The 19,230-nt window shown below is 41.6% G+C and overlaps 2 protein-coding genes across 4 annotated transcripts in view; both read right to left on the bottom strand.

Moving 5' to 3' along the window:
• HK1 (hexokinase 1) overlaps nt 1–16,895 on the bottom strand; it is a 120,293-nt gene extending 103,398 nt beyond the window's left edge. Inside the window, exons 1-2 of one of the 2 annotated variants that reach the window (XM_070470756.1) lie at nt 16,775–16,895; nt 69–262 (exon numbers count right to left, since the gene is read on the bottom strand). The gene's annotated coding sequence lies outside the window, so the exon portion shown is untranslated. The remainder of the gene's footprint in view (nt 1–68; nt 263–16,774) is intronic. The other variant, XM_070470757.1, reaches the window with a different exon arrangement.
• A 1,396-nt stretch (nt 16,896–18,291) lies between these two features.
• Nucleotides 18,292–19,230, bottom strand: part of HKDC1 (hexokinase domain containing 1) — a 41,350-nt gene continuing 40,411 nt past the window's right edge. For both annotated transcript variants that reach the window (XM_020901420.2, XM_020901421.2), the window contains exon 18: nt 18,292–19,195. In XM_020901420.2, coding sequence (XP_020757079.1) covers nt 19,048–19,195 — 148 coding nt within the window. In that variant the 3' untranslated portion in view covers nt 18,292–19,047. The remainder of the gene's footprint in view (nt 19,196–19,230) is intronic.

The following is a 19,230-nucleotide window of genomic DNA, read 5'->3' as shown; positions in this document are numbered from 1 at the left end:
CAAAGGTCAGGGAGGGCGCCGCTCCGGGTGGAGTGAGACCACCAGGGTTTGGCCGCCCACTCACTTGCCTTGGGATGACTTGAGACACCTCTGCTGGCTCTTCACCTGGTCTCACTTTCATTTTTCCAAAAGGACAACATGTGCTGCCTGGCAACCCAACTGTAGATTCTTGGCACAAAGCAAGTGTGGGTGGATGTTTGGTTCTTTTCTTCCTTGGGAACAATGCGCTGGGTAACAGTTCTTCAGCTGGTTAGTTGGAGTCCTGAGAACAGAAAGGGACAAGAGATGCATTTGTCGCTGTATCAAGGGTCACCCAGTGAAGTACTGGGAGGGGTAGAGGCTGCTCCAGCATCCTGAGGATGGAAGGACACAGGCCTTGTTTCCAACGAAGGGGATGTTACTATGGCCTTATGGGCAGGGGCTGGGGACCTTGGTGCCCTTGGCGTTCAGAGGTCAAGGTTATGGTTGTGCTTTATGGTTGTAAAGTTCTTTGTCCCACTGGGATCTCACAGAAGCCTTGGGTGGGGAGGACAGGAATGGTGACCGTGGTGAAGAGGATGGTAATGACAGTGGAAGCCCATTGCACTGAGCCCTCACTTGTGCCAGGCTCTATGCTAAAGATTTCCAGAGGCTTCCCAACAGCCTTAGGAAGTAGAAACTTTTTCCTTATGCCTAGGGAAGCTGAAGCTTAGAGATGCTGAGTTAGGTGCTCATGGAAACACAGCAGAAAAAGCAGAGCTGGCTTTTGAACTCGGATCTCTTCCATCCTGGGACTTGACTTCTGCATTTTATGGGTCCAGTAGCTGAGGCTTAGAGCTAGCAAGTGGCTCAGAATTAGTAAAACCAACTCAGGTTTTTAAATCTGGGAAGAAATGAAGTGCTCAGGTTGGTGGAAAAAAATAGAGAAGGTAAACCTCATCTGGGCTTTCCTGGTGACTCAGTGGTAAAGAATCTGCCTGCAATTCAGGAGCCACAGGAGATACGGGTTTGATCCCTGGGTTGGGAAGACTCCCTGGAGAAGGGCATAACAACCCACTCCAGTGTTTTTGCCTGGAGAATCCCATGACCAGAAGAGCCTGGGGGGCTATATGTCCATAGGGTTGCAAAGAGTCAGACACTACTGAAGCAACTTAGCAAGCATACACACACCAACCTCATCTGTTGGTGCCAGACTGAGCTGAGGTAGACCTGAGCCAAAAGTCCCAGTTACTGTCCCAGGCCACCTCCTTCTTTCCTCCTTCCATCAACAGGCCCTTCTTTCAGGACAAAACCCCCTGTTCTTCCACCTTCTTTCACAATCCTGGGAGTAATCTACTACTGTCCCTCCACCTCTTTCCTGCTTAAATCCTGCCCTCATGGAGCTTAGAATCTTTGGAAGAGAGAGAGATTAATTAAGAAATCACATGAAGGAATGCCCTGGCTCCAGTGGTTAGAACTCTTCACTTTCACTGCTGAGGGCAAGGATTCAATCCCTGGTTGGGGAACTAAGATCCTGCATGCCACACCTTGGGACCAAAAAAAAAAGAAAATTAAAAAAAATTTTAAGTGGCTTTCTCTGACTGGAGTATAGCCTTTCAAATTGTACATCGCTATTTTGTACACCTGCAACATATAATATTATACATTAATAATACTTCAATAATATAACTGTAAAGAATAAATAATAAAGCAACTCAGAAAAGAAGTCAGAAATTCCCTAGCAATCCAGTGGTTAGAACTTGGCGCTTTCAATGCTGAGGTGTGGATTCAGCCCCTGGTCAGGGAACTAAAATCCCATAAACCAAGCAGCATGGCCAAAAATAATAATAGAAAGTTTTTTAAAAGTCACACATTACAAACTTTGGATCTGGGACACATTGGTCTGGGTCAGAGTTTTCTTTAAAAAAAAAAAAAAAAGATTTTTTTTGTTGTGGACCATTTTAAAATTCTTTATTGAATCTGATACAATATTGCTCCTGTTTAACATTTTTGTTTTTTGGCATGTGGGATCCTAGCTCTCTGACCAGGTATTGAACTTGAATCCCCTGCATTGGAGGGCGAAGTCTTAACCACCAGACCACAAGGGAAGTCCTCAGAGTTTTCTCTGAGGCCTCTGAGCCAGGGAGAAGTGAATCTCGATGAAAGGAAAGAATAGGAGAGAAGGATGAAGAAGGGTGTGCCCTAAAACTTATTATTAATCTATCCCTCCAGATTTGGGTCTTACTGAGAGTGAACTGGCTTGGGCCTCTAGGTTTCTCAAACGGTTCTCAAATTCTTCTCCCTGGGCCAGTGGTAGCAGCATTATCTGGGAACTTGTTTAAAGTGTACATTCTTAGGCCCTGTTGCAGAACTATCGAACTGAAAACTTTGAGGATGGAGCCAACCATCTGTGTTTAACAAGACCTCATGGCCATTCTGCAACCAATGAAGTGGAGAGCTATGTTCCAGATACCTACAGTGAAGTGGATTCACCCACTAAAAGTATGATAGGTTCTGGGTCTCTCCCACTTTCTCATGTGTTCCCTATGGAAGAGGAATTCACAGATGATCTTCTGCAAGTAGGCCTGATAGGGATCTGCAGCTATAGAGAGAAATGGGACAAGTGATTTGATGGTGTTGAGAATGGGGGATAAAATACGAACATTTTAGCAAGTCTGAGATCCATTGCCCCAGACATGAGACTCCAGGAGGTAAAATCAGATTCTTTGAAAACTGGAAAGAACTGGCATATCATATCCTATTCCTAACCCCATTCAAGACAAGATCTGGGTAGGTGATACCCCACCCTTTAAAGTAGTCTTTTCCATTGATGGCTAATCATGTCTGGGATGAAATCTGCCTCCTTTTCTTTTTTCTTTATAAAAAAAGATTTATTTTTATTTTTGGCAGTGTTGGATCTTTGTTGCTGTCTGCAGGTTTTCTCTAGTTGTGGCAAGTGGAGGCTACTCTTCACTGTGATGCGCAGGCTTCTCATTGTGGTAGGCTTCTCTTATTGCAGAGCTTGGGCTCCAGGCCACACATGAGCTTCAGTAGTTGCAGCCCTCGAACTCTAGAGCTTGGGCTCAGAAGTTGCAGCACGCAGGCTTAGCTGCCTCACGGCATGTGGGAACTTCCCATAGCAGGGATCAAACCCATGCCCCCTGAATTGGCAGGCAGATTCTTAACCACTGGACCAGCAGGGAAGCCCCAAAATCTGCCTCCTTTTGACTTCCTTTAATCAACCTTAGTTCTCTGGATTCTTGCAAAGAAGTCTTCTTTCCTATGACCTCCCAAGGATGATAATCTTGTTTATTTAAGATTCTTAGTGAAGACACAATAATTGACCAACTGAAATATAAGAGAAGATCCCAGACTTATAAATGCTTTTATTAAAGCAAGAGTGAACACGATAGAGACAACTACAAGTACACGTGCCTTTCAGCTGGGCCGACTGACATGAAGGTGGATTTGCAGACTGTCTCACATTCTGGAGAATGTTCAACAAAAGTTACAAGGATCTGATTGCAAACTCTGGCCCAAGCTTCCCATGACACCTAGCCTGTGGTTTATTTCAAGTCCTGCATTCATGACTTGGCTGGCTAGGAAGAAGTTTTTGGACTATATATGTAAACTATCAATGCTTATGGGTATTAACTACTTAACAGCTAGTATCTACTTAGTTTCTGGAATAAACATCCCTCAGAACATGTTTCTTGTGTCAGTCTAAGGTTCTCGATCACATTCTACCAATTGTATGTTCATTCACACATTCATTTAACCATTCTGCACGTCCAGTCCAGTCTAGCCTCCTCAATCAACTTGTAGTTGGGCACTACCCAATTTCTTCTCCAAGCTGAAAAACCTAAGAGAACTCTAGGTAAGTTCTACTCCAAAGCTGTTGCTAACGAAAGAGCTGGAGAAACAGACATGTGACAGTGTGTGAAAGAGTAACTTAAATTCGCTTTTGAATCTGCATTTTCATGCTCTCCCAACTTTCTTCGCAACACGAGGAAGAGGGTAGAAAGATGATCAGCCCAGGGAAAGCCAGACAGAAACCTAGAATACAACACAGGGATCAGCCTCCCAGCCTGGTCATCCCACCACCACTCAGCACCTCCCAGGCATGGGAAGGCTCTCCAAACACCACTTTCTGAAGATGATGTCAGTCTTTGAGTGATGATATGAAATTTATCTTCAACCAAAATAAAGCATCAAAAGAAACTTACTATGAAATGGGGCTCTGACATTTCTTGCATAAAGATGATCTTTGGAGAATCACATCGAGATAAAAGCTCCTTCCTCTGAGGCTGGAATCACAGCTTCTCCGTGCTCTTGATGATGCCGAACAAAAATGTGACCACATGCTCTTACACTGGCTTTCCACCGAACGCCATAGAGTCAGCTCATTTGCCCACCACCTCGTAATAACTGGAGCCAAATCTCTGTTTCATTTTTCCTAAAAATAAGACTCTATCCCACCACAACAGTTCATTGAATTCAAGCCTCTACTCAGAGTAAGCAAAAGGCTTCGTAATCTCAAGCAAAAAATGCCAGCTATGTGCTCCCACAGGCTTCCAGTCCCCTGGAGGCGCAGGGCACCAGGGCTATCACAATAACCTCCCAGCCCATTCACAATTCAATTCTCTTTTGTACAAAACTCCAGATACTCTCCAACCATTCAGATCCAAGCTTCGGTCCCAGGACAGTCCACCCTGTGTTCCCCCTCAAAGAATTCCCCGGCTTCATTAACAGACTCAGAAATCTAGATAGACGAGAATCTGGGGCCCAGAGGCTGACCACTTTGCTCCAGCCTTCTCTGAGAGGATAGATGGATCTCCAATTTCAGCCAGTACGTGCTGCCTTCTGTGTACCAGACACAATAGGGGAAGGGCATGGGTGAGTGGTGGGGAGTGGGAGGGCAGAATAGACTCTGAGGCACTTGAAGAGCTGGTAGAACAGATTAAGCATGCATCTAAAAACGAGCCACGCAGCCACCGTGTGAGCAGTGAGCTTTGCACCAAGTGCTTTAGGTGTCAGAGGAACTGCTGGGTGGTTGCAAGAAGATAGATTTGACCTGGGACATGGGTCAAACATGTCAGTTTCTCTGGGAAATGTCAACCTCCTTTCCTCTGCTCCTGCAGATTTATTTTTGTGCCCAGCCCTATGCCCTGTTCCTCTATAGTTCCCTGTAAAACATAACTGTTTTTCATTAGCACTGAGGTAGCTGGTGAGTGTTATTTTATTTAAGCTTATCAGGAGCTATAAAAAAAAGACATAGATTCTAATAGTTATCCATGATATATTATTAAGCCAAAAAAGCTAGATACAGGGTAATATGTAGGCTTGTTGTTCAGTCGCTCAGTCATGCCTGACTCTTTGCAACCCTGTGGATTGCAGTATACCAGGCTTTCCTGTCCTTCACCATCTCACAGAGTTCGCTCAAACTCATGTCCATTGAGTCGATGATACCATCCAACCATCTCATCCTCTGCCTCCTTTTCCTCCTGCCCTCATTCTTCCCCATTCCCCCCCAAAAACAAGAAATAAGTGTTGGAAAGAATATGGAGAAAAGGGAATCTTTGTGCATTGTTGATGGGAATATAAATCAGTTCAGCTACTAGGAAAAACAATATGGAGATACCTCAAAAAATTGAAAATAGGAATGTTACATGAATCAGCAATTCTATTCCTGGGCAGTTATCTGAAGGAGATGAAATCACTATCTTGAAAAGATAATCTGCACTTTCATATTCATTGCAGCCTTATTTACAACAGTCAAGGCATAGAAATTAAGTACCCATCAGTTGATGAATGGATAAAGAAAATGTGGTATTCATGTATACTGAATGGAATCTTATTCAGCCATAAAAAAGAAAGAAACCCTGCCATTTGTGACAACATGGATGGACCTTGAGGGCATTATGCTGAGCTAAGTAAATCAGATAGAGAGAGACAAATACCGTATGACCTCAATTATGTGCAGAATCTTAAATACTCACAGATACAACCTTTGTGTGGTTACAAAACACGAGGCATAAGGGATGGGCAAAATAGGTGAAGGTGATCAAAAAGTACAAACTTCCAGTTATGAGATAAATAATTCCTGGCGATGGAATGTACAACATGATGACTATAGTTAATATCATGGTGTATATTTGAAAGTTACAAAGACTAAATTTTTAAAGTTCTCATCACAAGAAAAAAATTGTTAACTATGTATGGTATAGAATTTTAACTAAATTTATTGTGGTAATCATTTTACAATATGTATATATATCAAGTCATGTTATATATCTGAAAGTAATACAACACTATTATGTCAATAAAATTTTTATTTATAAATATCAACTTATGTTGCCATAAAGACATTCTACTATCATTACCCAATAAAACTAGAAATCAATATAAAAATAACAAAAAACATTTTCTCTTAACCCACCCTAATGATAATTTATTGTGCACTCCCCTTTTCAAGTCCTGTGATAAGAGTTTTTTTCATATAATATTTTGTAAAAAACAAAAAAAGAAAAAGAATGAAAGGAAGAAAGAAAGGAATGGAGAAAGGAGGAAAGGAAGAAAAAGAATTCGTTGAGTAGGGTTAAGGCAAATTAGGTAAAATTTACAAAAGAAAACAGAAGGGCAAATCTTCTTGGCTTTGGGTTAGGAAGTGGTTTTCAAGACATAACACCAAACGCAGAAACAGAAGAAATAATAAAATCATTTATGTTGTTTGCTTCAAAGGACACTATCAAGAAAATGAAAAGATAACTCACCAAAATGAGAGAAATTATTTGTAAACCATACATCTGAATATAAAGAACACTTAAAAACTCAACAATAAAGAGAGGAATAACTTTTTTTTTTTAATGGGCTAAGGATTTTAGTAGACATGACTCCAAAGAAGATAGGCAAATAGCCCTAGAGCACATAAGACGCTCAGTATCATTAGTCACTAGGGAAACGAAAATCTAAGCCATACTGAGATATTATTTCATACCAACTAGGATGGCTGTAAACAAAAAGACTGATAGTAACAAGTGTTGGTGAGGATGTGGTGGTGTGATGCCACACCACACACACACACACTGCTGCGGTGGGAATGTAAAATGATGCAGTCAGTTAGGGAAACAATTTGAAAGTTCCTCAAAAAGTTGAAACACAGAATTATCATTTGGCCCAGCAATTGCACCCTAGATATATATCTGCGAGATTCAAAATCATATGTTCACACAAGAACTTATTTTAAAATGTTCATAGTAGTATTATTTCTAATAGCCAAAGGTAGAAACAAGCATATGTCCATCAACTTATGAACGGACAAACAAACTTATTTGGCATTTAACAGGAATGGATTCTGATACATGCTACAACATGGATAAATACCTTGAAAACATTATGTTGAGAGAAGTCAGACCCATGAGGGCACATATTGTGTGATTCCATGATATGAAATTTTCAAAATAGGCAAATCCACAGAGAGGAGTTTTTAGGGTGATGGATATGTTCTGGGATTACATAGTGGTGATGGTCTCACAACTTGTTAATACTCTAAAACCCACTGAATTTTACACTTTAAACTGGTGCTTTTTATGTCATATGAATTACATAAATCTAAAAAATTATGCAAATATACTTAAAAAATAAGACAAAATGGATAATTCTTGGAAAAATATAATCTAAAATTTGATTCAAGAAAAAAATGGCAAGCCTAGATAGTCTGATTATTCAAAATAATTGCAGAAGTAGTTAAAACGGCTTTACAGGCGGGTTTCACAAAACTTTCAATTAACTCTTCCAGAAAATAAAAACTCTATGAGACTAGTATAACCTTACAAAAACAAGACAATGACAATACGAAAAAGAAAGATTATAAGCTTATTCCACTTGAAAAGATGCATAATTTCTAAATAAAATATTAGCAAATCAAATTCAATAGTTATAAAAAATGGTAATAAACCATGCCTAAGATGAGTCTATTCCAGTGTTGCAGGGATGGTTTAATATTATTAAATTAATAGGTGATACTCATTATTGTAAGTAATTGAGAAAAAATTTTAAGTACATCAATAGATGTAGTAAAAATACAGGAGAAGGGGACAGTGGAGGACAAGATGGTTGGATGGCATCATGAATTCAATGGACATGTGTTTGAGCAAGCTCCAGGAGATGATGAAGGACAGGGAAGTCTGGAGTGCTGCAGTCCATGTGGTCGCAAACAGTCGGACATGACTGAGCAACTGAACAGCAACAACAAATGCTTCCATTTATATAAAATTCTAGCAAATGCAGAAGAAATTATTTAAAAACAAAGCAAATCAGTAGTTACCCAAATATGGATGAGGAAGAGAGGGATAGAAAGGAGAGATCATAAAAGGTCACAAGGAAAGTTTTGGTAATGGATAATGTTCACTGTCTTAATTTTAGTAATGAGGTCATCAGATTATATCAAATTATACACTTTAAATAGATGCAGTTTACTGCATGTCAAGAAAAAGTGCTTGTTGTAACTTGACGATAAGAGAGCAGAATGATTTCCTTTTAGGGAGAAAATCCTTTTTATTCAAATACCTCAATGGGTCTTTTTGGTTGGGAAAGGTGAGGTTCCTTAGGCTGTCCTAGAAGTAGGTGGAGACCACAGGAGAAATCATTTACTCTGTTAAAAAAAAATTATAGAAAGTTTTCACTTTATGGAGGAGTCCAGAATTAAGAAAAGAGGAGAAAGAAGTCTCCAGAGAAAGTGGGAAGAATCCATAAAACATGTAGCCATCAGCCATTAAAAAGAATTCATTTGAATCACTTCTAATGAGATGGATGAAACTGGAGCCCATTATACAGAGCGAAGTAAGCCAGAAAGATAAAGACCATTACAGTATACTAACACATATATATGGACTTTAGAAAGATGGTAACGATAACCCTATATGCAAAACAGAAAAAGAGACTCAGATGTATGGAACAGACTTGTGGACTCTGGGAGAAGGCGAGGGTGGGATGTTTCAGGAGAACAGCATTGAAACATGTGTATTATCTAGGGTGAAACGGATAACCAGCTCATGTTGGGTACATGAGACTAGTGCTCGGGCCTGGTGCACTGGGAAGACCCAGAGGGATCGGGTGGAGAGGGAGGTGGGAGGGGGGACTGGGATGGGGAATACATGTAAATCCATGGCTAATTCAAATCAATGTATAACAAAAACTACTGTAATGATGTAAAGTAATTAGCCTAAAAAAAAAAAAAATAAAATAAAGATAGGAATTGTTGACAAAGTAAACAAAAAAAAAAAAAAAAGAAAAAAAAAACTAACCATAGTGGGAAAGAAGAAATTTGGTAGCACAAGTAGGATGTTGACTCTCAGGTGAAGACTTTGAACCTGATCTAATAAGTAGTGTGGCACTCTTATAGTGAGAGTGGTGTTTGGGGGAGACAACATAGGTGTGTACGATGGACCCTTTGTAGACTTATGGAAATCACAGAATATCAGACTGGGAAGATACATGAGAGAAGTGCTTTCAAGCTTGGACAGGCATCAGAATCACTTGGTGAACTTTCTAAAACAAATTGCTGAACCCCATCCCCAGAGTTTCAAATTCAGTAAGTTGGGGTTAACTCAGAGTTTTCGTTTCTAACAAGTTCCCAGGTGTTCCCATAATGTTGATGCCACTGTTGCCAGAACCACCTTTGGAAAAACCCTGCTTTACGAATCCCCGACTGGTCATCTGTTATCCCCAGCTGGATGAGGCAGCTCATTGACCAGCTCAGTTTTGTGTGTATGTATGTGTTTATAACTGACTTTTTAAATATTTAAAGTAAATTTGAAATACATTTAAAAAAAAAAAAAAAAAAACAAAAAAAAAAAAAAAACATGTAGCCAGCACAGCCTATGGAGAAAGATGGCTGGTGAGAAATTCTCTGGGGCAGAGATGGTGACAGAACTTCGATATTCATATTTATTTTTTTTCCTGGGATTTCCCTGGCGGTCCTGTGGTTAGGACTCAGTGCTCTTGCTGCCAGGGTCAGGGTTCAGTCCCTGGTCAGGGACCTAAGATCCTGCAAGCTGTGTGTTATAGCCAAATAATTAATTAATTAATTCAGTTCAGTCCAGTCGCTCAGTCGTGTCCAACTTTTTGTGACACCATGGATTGCAGCATGCCAGTCCTCCCTGTCCACCAACTTCCAGACTTTACTCAAACTCATGTCCATCGAGTCAGTGATGCCATCCAACCATCTCATCCTCTGTCATCCCCTTCTCCCGCCTTCAATCTTTCCCAGCATCAGGGTCTTTTCCAATGAGTCGGTTCTTTGCATCAGGGGGTCAAAGTACTGGAGTTTCAGCTTCAACATCAGTCCTTCCAATGAATAGTCAGGACTGATTTCCTTTAGGATTGAGTAGTTGGATCTCCTTGCAGTCCAAGGGACTCTCTCCAACACCACAGTTCAAATGCATCAATTCTTCGGTGCTCAGTTTTCTTTATAGTTCAACTCTCACATCCATACATGACTACTGGAAAAACCATAGCTTCGATTAGATGGACCTTTTTTGGGAAAGTAATGTCTCTGCTTTTTAATATGCTGTCTAGGTTGGTCATAACTTTTCTTCCAAGGAGCATCCATCTTTTAATTTCATGGCTACAGTCACCATCTGCAGTGATTTTGGAGCCCAAAAAAATAAAGACTGTCACTGTTTCCATTATTTCCCCATCTATTTGCCCTGAAGTGATGGGACCAGATGCCATGATCTTAGTTTTCTGAATGTTCAGTTTTAAGCCGATTTTTTCACTCACCTCTTTCACTTTCTTCAAGAGGCTCTTTAGTTCTTCACTTTCTGCCATAAGGGTGGTGTCATCTGCATATCTGAGATTATTGATTTTTCCCAGTGATCTTGATTCCATCTTGTGCTTCATCCAGTCTGGCATTTTGCATGATGTACTCTGCATATAAGTTAAATAAGCAGTGTGACAATATACAACCTTGATGTACTCCTTTCCCAATTTGGAACCAGTCTGTTGTTCCATGTCCAGTTCTAACTGTTGCTTCTTGACCTGCATACAGATTTCTCAGGAGGCAGGTTAGGTGGTCTGGTATTCCCATCTCTTTAAAAATTTTCCACAGTTTGTTGTGATCCACACAGTCAAAGGCTTTTGTGTAGCCAATAAAGCAGAAGTTGATGTTTTTCTGGAACTCTCTTGCTTTTTCAATGATCCAGCAGATGTTGGCAACTTGATCTCTGGTTCCTCTGCCTTTTCTAAATCCAGCTTGAACATCTGGAAGTTCATGATTCACATACTATTGAAGCTTGGCTTGAAGAATTTTGAGCATCACTTAACAAAGTGATGCTAGCAAGCATGTGAGATGAGTGCAATTGTATGGTAGTTTGAACATTCTTGAAGAGATCTCTAGTCTTTCCAATTCTATTATTTTCCTCTCTTTCTTTGCACTGATCATTGAGGAAGGCTTTCTTATCTCTCTTACTATTCTTTGGAACTCTGCATTCAAATGCGTTCAAACTCTGCATTCTCCTTTGCCTTTAGCTTCTCTTCTTTTCTCAGCTATTTGTAACGCCTCCTCAGACAACCATTTTGCCTTTTTGCATTTCTTTTTCTTGGGGATGGTCTTGAGCACTGCCTCCTGTACAATGTCACGAACCTCTGTCCATAGTTCTTCAGGCACTCTCTCTATCAGATCTAACCCCTTGAATATATTTGTCACTTCCACTGTATAATCATAAGGGATTTGACTTAGGTCACACCTGAATGGTCTAGTGGTTTTCCCTAGACCTAGTGGTTTTCTCCAATTTCAGTCTGAATTTGGCAATAGGGAGTTCATGTTCTGAGCCACAGTCAGCTCCTGGTCTTGTTTTTGCTGTCTGTATAGAGCTTCTCCATCTTCAGCTCCAAAGGATGTAATCAGTCTGATTTTGGTATTGACCATCTGGTGATGTCCATGTGTAGAATCTTCTCTTGTGTTGTTGGAGGATGGTGTTTGCTGTGACCAGTGCCTTCTCTTGGCAAAACTCTGTTAGCCTTTGACATGCTTTGTTTTGTACTCCAAGGCCAAATTTGCCTGTTACTCCTGGTAGTTCTTGACTTCCTACTTTTGCATTCCGGACCCCTGTAATGAAAACGACATCTTTTTTGGGTGTTAGTTCTAAAAGGTCTTGTAAGTCTTCATAGAACCATTCAACTTCAGCTTCTTCAGCATTACTGTTTGGGGCATAGACTTGGATTACTATGATGTTGAATGGTTTGCCTTGGAAACAAACAGAGATCATTCTGTCATTTTTGAGATTGCATCCAAGTACTGCATTTTGGACTCTTTTGTTGACTATGATGGCTATTTCATTTCATCTAAGGGATTCTTGCCCATAGTTCAGTTCATTCGCTCAGTCGTGTCCAACTCTTTGCGACCCCATGGACTGCAGCCTGCCAGGCCTCCCTGTCCATCACCAACTCCTGGAGATTACTCAAACTCATGTCCATTGAGTTGGTGATGCCATCCAACAATCTCATCCTTTGTCATCCCCTTCTCCTCCTGCCCTCAATCTTTCCCAGCATCAGGGTCTTTTCAAATGAGTCAGCTCTCCACATCAGGTGGCCAAAGTTTTGGAGTTTGAGGATCAACATCAGTCCCTCCAATGAACTCCCAGGACTGATCTCCTTCAGAATGGACTGGTTGGATCTCCTTGCAGTCCAACGGACTCACAAGTCTTCTCCAACACCACTGTTCAAAAACATCAATTCTTCAGCACTCAGCTTTCTTTACAGTCCAACTCTCACATCCATACAGGACTACTGGAAAAACCATAGTCTTGACTAGATGGACCTTTGTTGGCAAAGTAATGTCTCTGCTTTTTAGTATGCTGTCTAGGTTGGTCATAACTTTCCTTCCAAGGAGCAAGTGTCTTTTAATTTCATGGTTGCAGTCACCATCTGCAGTGATTTTGGAGCCCCCCAAAATAAAGTCAGCCACTGTTTCCACTGTCTCCCTATCTATTTGCCATGAAGTGATGGGACTGGATGCCATGATCTTAATGATCATCTGAGTTAAATTCACCTATTCCAGTCCATTTTAGTTCACTGATTCCTAAAATGTCGATGCTCACTCTTGCCATCTCCTGTTTGACCACTTCCAATTTGCCTTGATTCATGGACTTAACATTCCAGGTTCCTATGCAACGTTGTTTTTTACAACATCGGACTTTACTTCTATCACCAGTCACATCCACAGCTGGGTGTTGTTTTTGCTTTGGCTCCATCTCTTCATTCTTTCTGGAGTTATTTCTCCACTGATCTCCTGTAGCATATTTGGGAACTACCAACCTGGGGAGTTAATCTTTCAGTGTCCTATCTTTTTGCCTTTTCATGCTGTTCATGGGGTTCTCAAGCAAGTGGTTTGAAGTGGTTTGCCATTCCCTTCTCCAGTGGAGCATGTTTTGTCAGAACTCTCCAGCATGATCTGTCCATCTTGAGTGGCCCTACATGGCATCTCATAGTTTCATTGAGTTAGACAAGGCTATGGTCCATGTGACCAATTTAGTTAGTTTTCTGTGGTTGTGGTTTTCATTGTCTTCCCTCTGATGGATAAGGATAGGAGGTTCATAGGAAGCTTCCTGATGGGAGAGACTGACTGAGGGGGAAACTGGGTCTTGTTCTGATGGGTGGGGCCATGCTCAGTAAATCTTTAATCCAATTTTCTTTTGATGGGCGAGGCTGTGTTCTCTCCCTGTTGTTTGACCCAAGGCCAAACTGTGATGGAGGTAATGAAAATAATGGAAACTTCTTTCAAAATGTCCCATGCATCACTGCTGCACTCAGTGCCCCCAACACTGCAGCAGGCCACCGCCGACCCACGCCTCTGCTGGAGACTCCTGGACACTCACAGGCAAGTCTGAGTCAGTCTCTTGTGGGGTCACTGCTCCTTTCTCCTGGGTCCTGGTGCACACAAGGTTCTGTTTGTGCCCTCCAAGAGTCTGTTTACCCAGTCCTGTGTGAGTTCTGGCAGCTCTGTGGTGGGGTTAATGGCAACCTCCTCCAAGAGGGCTTATGCCATACCCAGGTCTGCTGCACCCAGAGTCCCTGCCCCTGTGGTAGGCCACTGCTGACCTGTACCTTTGCAGAAGACACTCAAACATAGTTCTGGCTCAGTCTCTGTGAGGTCTCTGGGTCCTGGTGGGCACAAGGTTTGTTTGAGCCCTCCTGGCATCTCTGGTGGGTAAGGGGTTTGATTCTAAATGGTATTTCACCCCTCCTGTCTTGCTGGGGCTACTCCTTTGCCCTTGGGTGTGGGGTATCTTTTTTTGGTGGGACCCAACATTCTCCAGTCAATGATTGTTCAGCAACAAGTTGTAGTTTTGGAGTTATTGCAGGAGAAAATGAGCACATGTCCTTCTATTCTGCCATCTTATGCCATCAATTAATTGTTTCCTATTCTGTGATGGAGTCCCCCTCCACAGTCCCCAGATGTTTAGCTAAGTGTGTTCCAGTCACTGGCCTCGAGTTAATGGTGTTCTGGGGAATCAAAAAGGGACAGACCCACAGATCAGGCAAAACAGAGAGGCAGCAGCTGTAGGAATTGTGAGATCAGCTGAGATGAGTGGGAAGCAAACTGGAGGCAGGAGTTAGAGAAGTAATGGGAGGATATAAGCATTCCTTTTAGGAACTGCTGAAATACTAGGGCTGGGGGACAGAGCTTTCTGCAGTATCTGGAAATAAGTATGGAGAAATAAGTCATTTCATTCAAGTATTAAAGGAAACAGTGACTGACTCCAGGGACTAGTGAACTTGGGAATATCCAGTTAAACTTAGAACATACCTTGTGAAAGGCCACTTGAGACCATGTGAGCTAACACAGGTGACTCGAAAGGAACTGGGTCACATACAGATCATGATGTGAACTGCAGACCTTGCAGTTGTCTCTTGTGCTGTTAATCCATCCCTGCTCTTGAGGTCAATCCCTCAAGCCATTCTGATTCCCAAGCTTGTCAATAACCTACCTTTCTTCCTATCTCTCTCTCCTTCTCGTTAGAAAAACAAAAAATTAAAGAAAAAAAACTGGAAGAGTTTTTGTATTTTCACTTTCACCCCAGCTTCATTCCTCCCCTGACTGGAGTGGAAAATAACCCAACTCTTTTACTTTAATCACCTCTTACTTCACCCTAAATATGAGCTACCAGATTCCTCTATTATTTATTTTCCAACTTCTCCCAAGTCCCCTGCTTTCTTTAATAAAATATAGTTCACTAGGAATTTCAACTGTGAAATGGCAAGAGAGGGAATAACAAGGCAGTAGAGATGGAAAGAAGGGGTTGTGAGAAATGCATTTGCTTCAGTTGCCAGTCATTAGCCATTTATATGTCCAGACAATGGGCTTGGAAGGACCTTGATGCTGACATTTGAGTTGATCACACCACTGGTAAGATGCCCATAACAACCATGATGACCATAACACAACCACCTCACATGTGTACAAATGGCTTGTAGCTTATCCACAAGTCCACATGTTCAGCTTGCGTTGCTCACACAACTGTGTTAGGCTGTTATAGTATTCTCCTTTCTCACATGAGGAAGTTGAAGCTCAGGAAGTTTAAATAGCATGTCTAGTTCTTCTGAATTCAAACCATACTGCCTCTTTGCCATCTAATATGCTATCCCTAAGTAAGCACCACTTCTATTTTGATCAGAGATTATTAACCTGGACCCCATGGTGAGGGATGGGGGGTGGAGGGCGCAATGACTCTCAAAGCAAGGAGTTCATAAACTTCTTTGGGAAAGGGTTTCAACTTTATTTTAATCATTTCTAATTAAAATTTAGCCTTTCCTTCCATTACAAATATGAGCAACAACTGCACCTGTAACTTTCTCTCCAGTGAAAACCATGGAAATTTTCATTTACGAGCTATTGTTGCAAATGTCTCAAAATATTGTTTACACTCATCAGGAAGACTATGATTGTTATTAGGTTTGTCATAGAATGCATTAACAATAAGCACGTCTATTAATACACTGCCAATGTAATATTCTAATAACTCTAATTCACTACCACTGACTTTCTTTGTAATCCTAGGTATTTAATGCATTTTAAAACATTCTGAGAAAGGACCCATAGATTTCTCATGATTGCCAAAGGTGTTTATGGTCACGTTCACACACATGCATGCACACACACAGACTGAGTTCCTGATCTAAAGGATGCAGCACATGGTCATGAATTGCATGTTCACCTTGTTCCTGTTTATCATATTGTATCATATATTTATATACCTTTCCTTCCCTGGTAGCCTGTGAGTCCTCATGAAGCAGGAATGGTACCTTATATTCCTTGGCTCCTCAGTGCCTAGAACAGGGCTCAGCATTTGTTGAGCTATCATTTATAGAGTATCTATTTTGTGTAAGGCTCAAGTCCCATTGGGTGGGGTAGAAGAATGGAGTGATTCAAAGGAGAGCAAAAATTCATTCACATGCTTGTTTGAGCATTCATTCATTTGTTCGTTTAGAGAACTGTCCAGTGGTACTCAATGCCAGCCACTGGGGTAGGCTCTGGGGACAACAGGAAAAATGAAACCCAACTCCTTATTCTCATGGAGCACCCATTCCGTCTGATGGAGAGGAGAGAAAACAAGATTTCTGAAGAGAGAGAGTGGGAATGACCCCATTTGTTCTGGGGTCATAGTTATGGGGAAACTCTAGTTCTTACACTTACATTCATCAGTTGTTTCTGGACAAAAGGTGACTGGGAGAGTCCCCACAGAGGTAGAAAAGGTAGACAACAATGCCTGTTCTAAGAGGACAAGCCTGTGGGGGCGGCGTGAGGACAGTTTACCTTGTGTGGTTGCTGGTCCTGCCTAGTAAACTGCGAGAAGTTAGCCCTCCATTGCCCCGGGTGTTTCTGGGGCTGGCCAGTCCAAAGACGGCAAAAAGGGTATCTGCCCTCTCTGCAGTTCCGTTTTGGTTCAAGGATTCTATGATGCTATCAGTAGTCAGAATGTTGCCTAGATACCTTGGGGCTTCTCTTTCTTGCAAGAAACCAACCCGAGAGACAAGAAGGCCAGGTGACTTTCGAACCTGCCAAACATGTGCTGAAAGACTAGGTGGTAGGAAAAGGTGGTGGTACAGATCCCTGAATCTCTGGGCCAGGTCATCCATCCAGGCAGGATGGCAAAGGGAGAGACCCCAGTAGAATCAGGAGAGAAAGGGACTTGGAGCTGGGGGTATCTTAGGAATAGCAGAACTGGGGAAAGGATAATAAGGACAACAAGGTCTGGGGCTAACTAAGCAAAATCTGTTAAGGTGAAACATTTCCCCAAAGAGGCATAACCTCAAAATGCAAAAAGATAATTTTAACAAACCCACACAACATCCTTGAAGAGAGGTATAATGCCAATGCAAAAAAAAAAAAAGTTCATTTTCGTAAATCTAAAACCTGTCCACAACAGTATTCTCCATACCTATTTCATAAATGTGTGAAAAAATATTTCCTGGGGAACTCCCTCATCTGTCCCCAAGCCTCAACTGAACTCTCTCTTACCCTCCCTCCATCCTCCTCCATTCTATCTGTTTGAATGTCCTGCTTTAGCAAATGGAGACAATTAGCACCATTAAGTACATGAAATAAATCAACCTGCATGGTCTGGAATATCAAATATCATTCTATTCAGTTTGTTACCCATGATAATGGCCTACACTTATTCTAAGAAAAATTTCTTGGAAGACTTTATTTCAATCATGCCTCTATCTAGGAAATATTTAATAGGAATGGCACAGTGCTGGGTTCACTGGGCCAGAACAAAAATGTATCTAACAAAGCACTTAAAATCTACCAGGCCTGAAAAGAAATGTGTACAGATAACTCTGTGATAAGGTAGAAGGTTACAGGTGGTTTAGAGAATGAGAGCAGGGAATTAAATGAATAGAAAGAAAAAGAGAAAGGACATCCAGTGGGAAAAAGGTCAAGGACAGGCCAATTCCTCTTAGTTCTGGAGGATAGAATAGACAGATGGAGCATGTAGGAGGGGCCGAGTTCCAGAGAGGTAGGGGTCAGTTTGGAAGATGAAAGTTCTTCTGGTCAACTCCTGCTGTTCCAAAGCAAGAGCTGTAGGATCATGTGGTAAATGCCCTGGTCACAGGAAGTATTCATTCAAATCAAATTCAGATAATTTGTTGAAGATATTATAGAAAATAGTCCATATACTTTCTCCTTGTTGGTAAGAGGTTTAAACTAGAGAGTTTAAACCACAACTTCTGACTCTGTGTGTCTCTTCTTCCACCAACAGAGCATCGAGTTCCCAAGGGATGAAATCATTTCATTCCCAGATGAAATATTAACTCTTCATTCAAAGATTCTTGGGAAATCAAATATTTTTTTATTTACTGGATTTCATATACCTGATATTCTTTATAAAGCTATCATTAGCAGTGGCACAAACCACCTGTAAAATGATTAACATGTGCCCCGAACAGCATCCTCCCTGTCACTCATGTGTATTGAGAAACAAATCCTACAGAGCGCTGATATAACTCACTTTAAGCATGAAGAGTTTCCTCTGGGATCCCTGGCAATCAACGTTTCTTCCTGGGGCTGAATACTCCAAAGTTTTTGTTCTTACTTCATGCTTGAAGTCAACATGACAAGTTAGATTAGATCTCCAGGTGATTATCCTTCTGAAATGTGCATTCCCAGTAGATGGCCCAATCTGCTACAAGCCATGACTGAAGCACTCCCATAAGGAATTCAGCCAGCCAGGCCACCTGGGCAGATTGTGTGTTTGCTTCCAAGTCCAGCAGTCACAGGACCCTAAGCCACAGATAATTAACAGCTCAGCTCTCAATTGAGAAATTTGCTGAAACGGAATCTCTCGGGACCAGTGCTTTGGTTTTACAAGTTGGCCCATCTTTGGTACAAAGATGGCAAATAGAGAGTCATTTAATGCCGTTGAAAGCCAGTAACAAAATTCTAAGAGTACCCAAGAACCTGGGGTTCTCTTTTGGCCATCCAGAAGGTGAAGCCAGCCAGAAGCTTGCATGTTGGTCTCGACATCTGCCAGAGGAAAGGCTGGTCAGTAGCCAAAGAACACCATGCCCAACCCCAGGGGCTTCCTAGTGCTCCCTTTGTGCCTGCTGTAGCCTCTTGGCCACAGCAGTGATCAGAGCTGCTCCCTTTCCACTCCCATCTTCTGACAGCATGAACATCACATCACATTGAGGAGCCAGTTCTTTCACAGTTTCCTGCAGTATCCGAGAAAAGCTATAGAAAAAGAGAAAGGGAAAACATCATTGGCA

This window comes from Odocoileus virginianus, chromosome 7, assembly GCF_023699985.2.
Source record: "Odocoileus virginianus isolate 20LAN1187 ecotype Illinois chromosome 7, Ovbor_1.2, whole genome shotgun sequence".
In the NCBI taxonomy this organism is placed as follows: domain Eukaryota; kingdom Metazoa; phylum Chordata; class Mammalia; order Artiodactyla; family Cervidae; genus Odocoileus; species Odocoileus virginianus.
The sequence above is the reverse complement of the archived record's forward strand: the minus strand, read 5'-3'. Positions and strand labels throughout refer to the sequence as shown.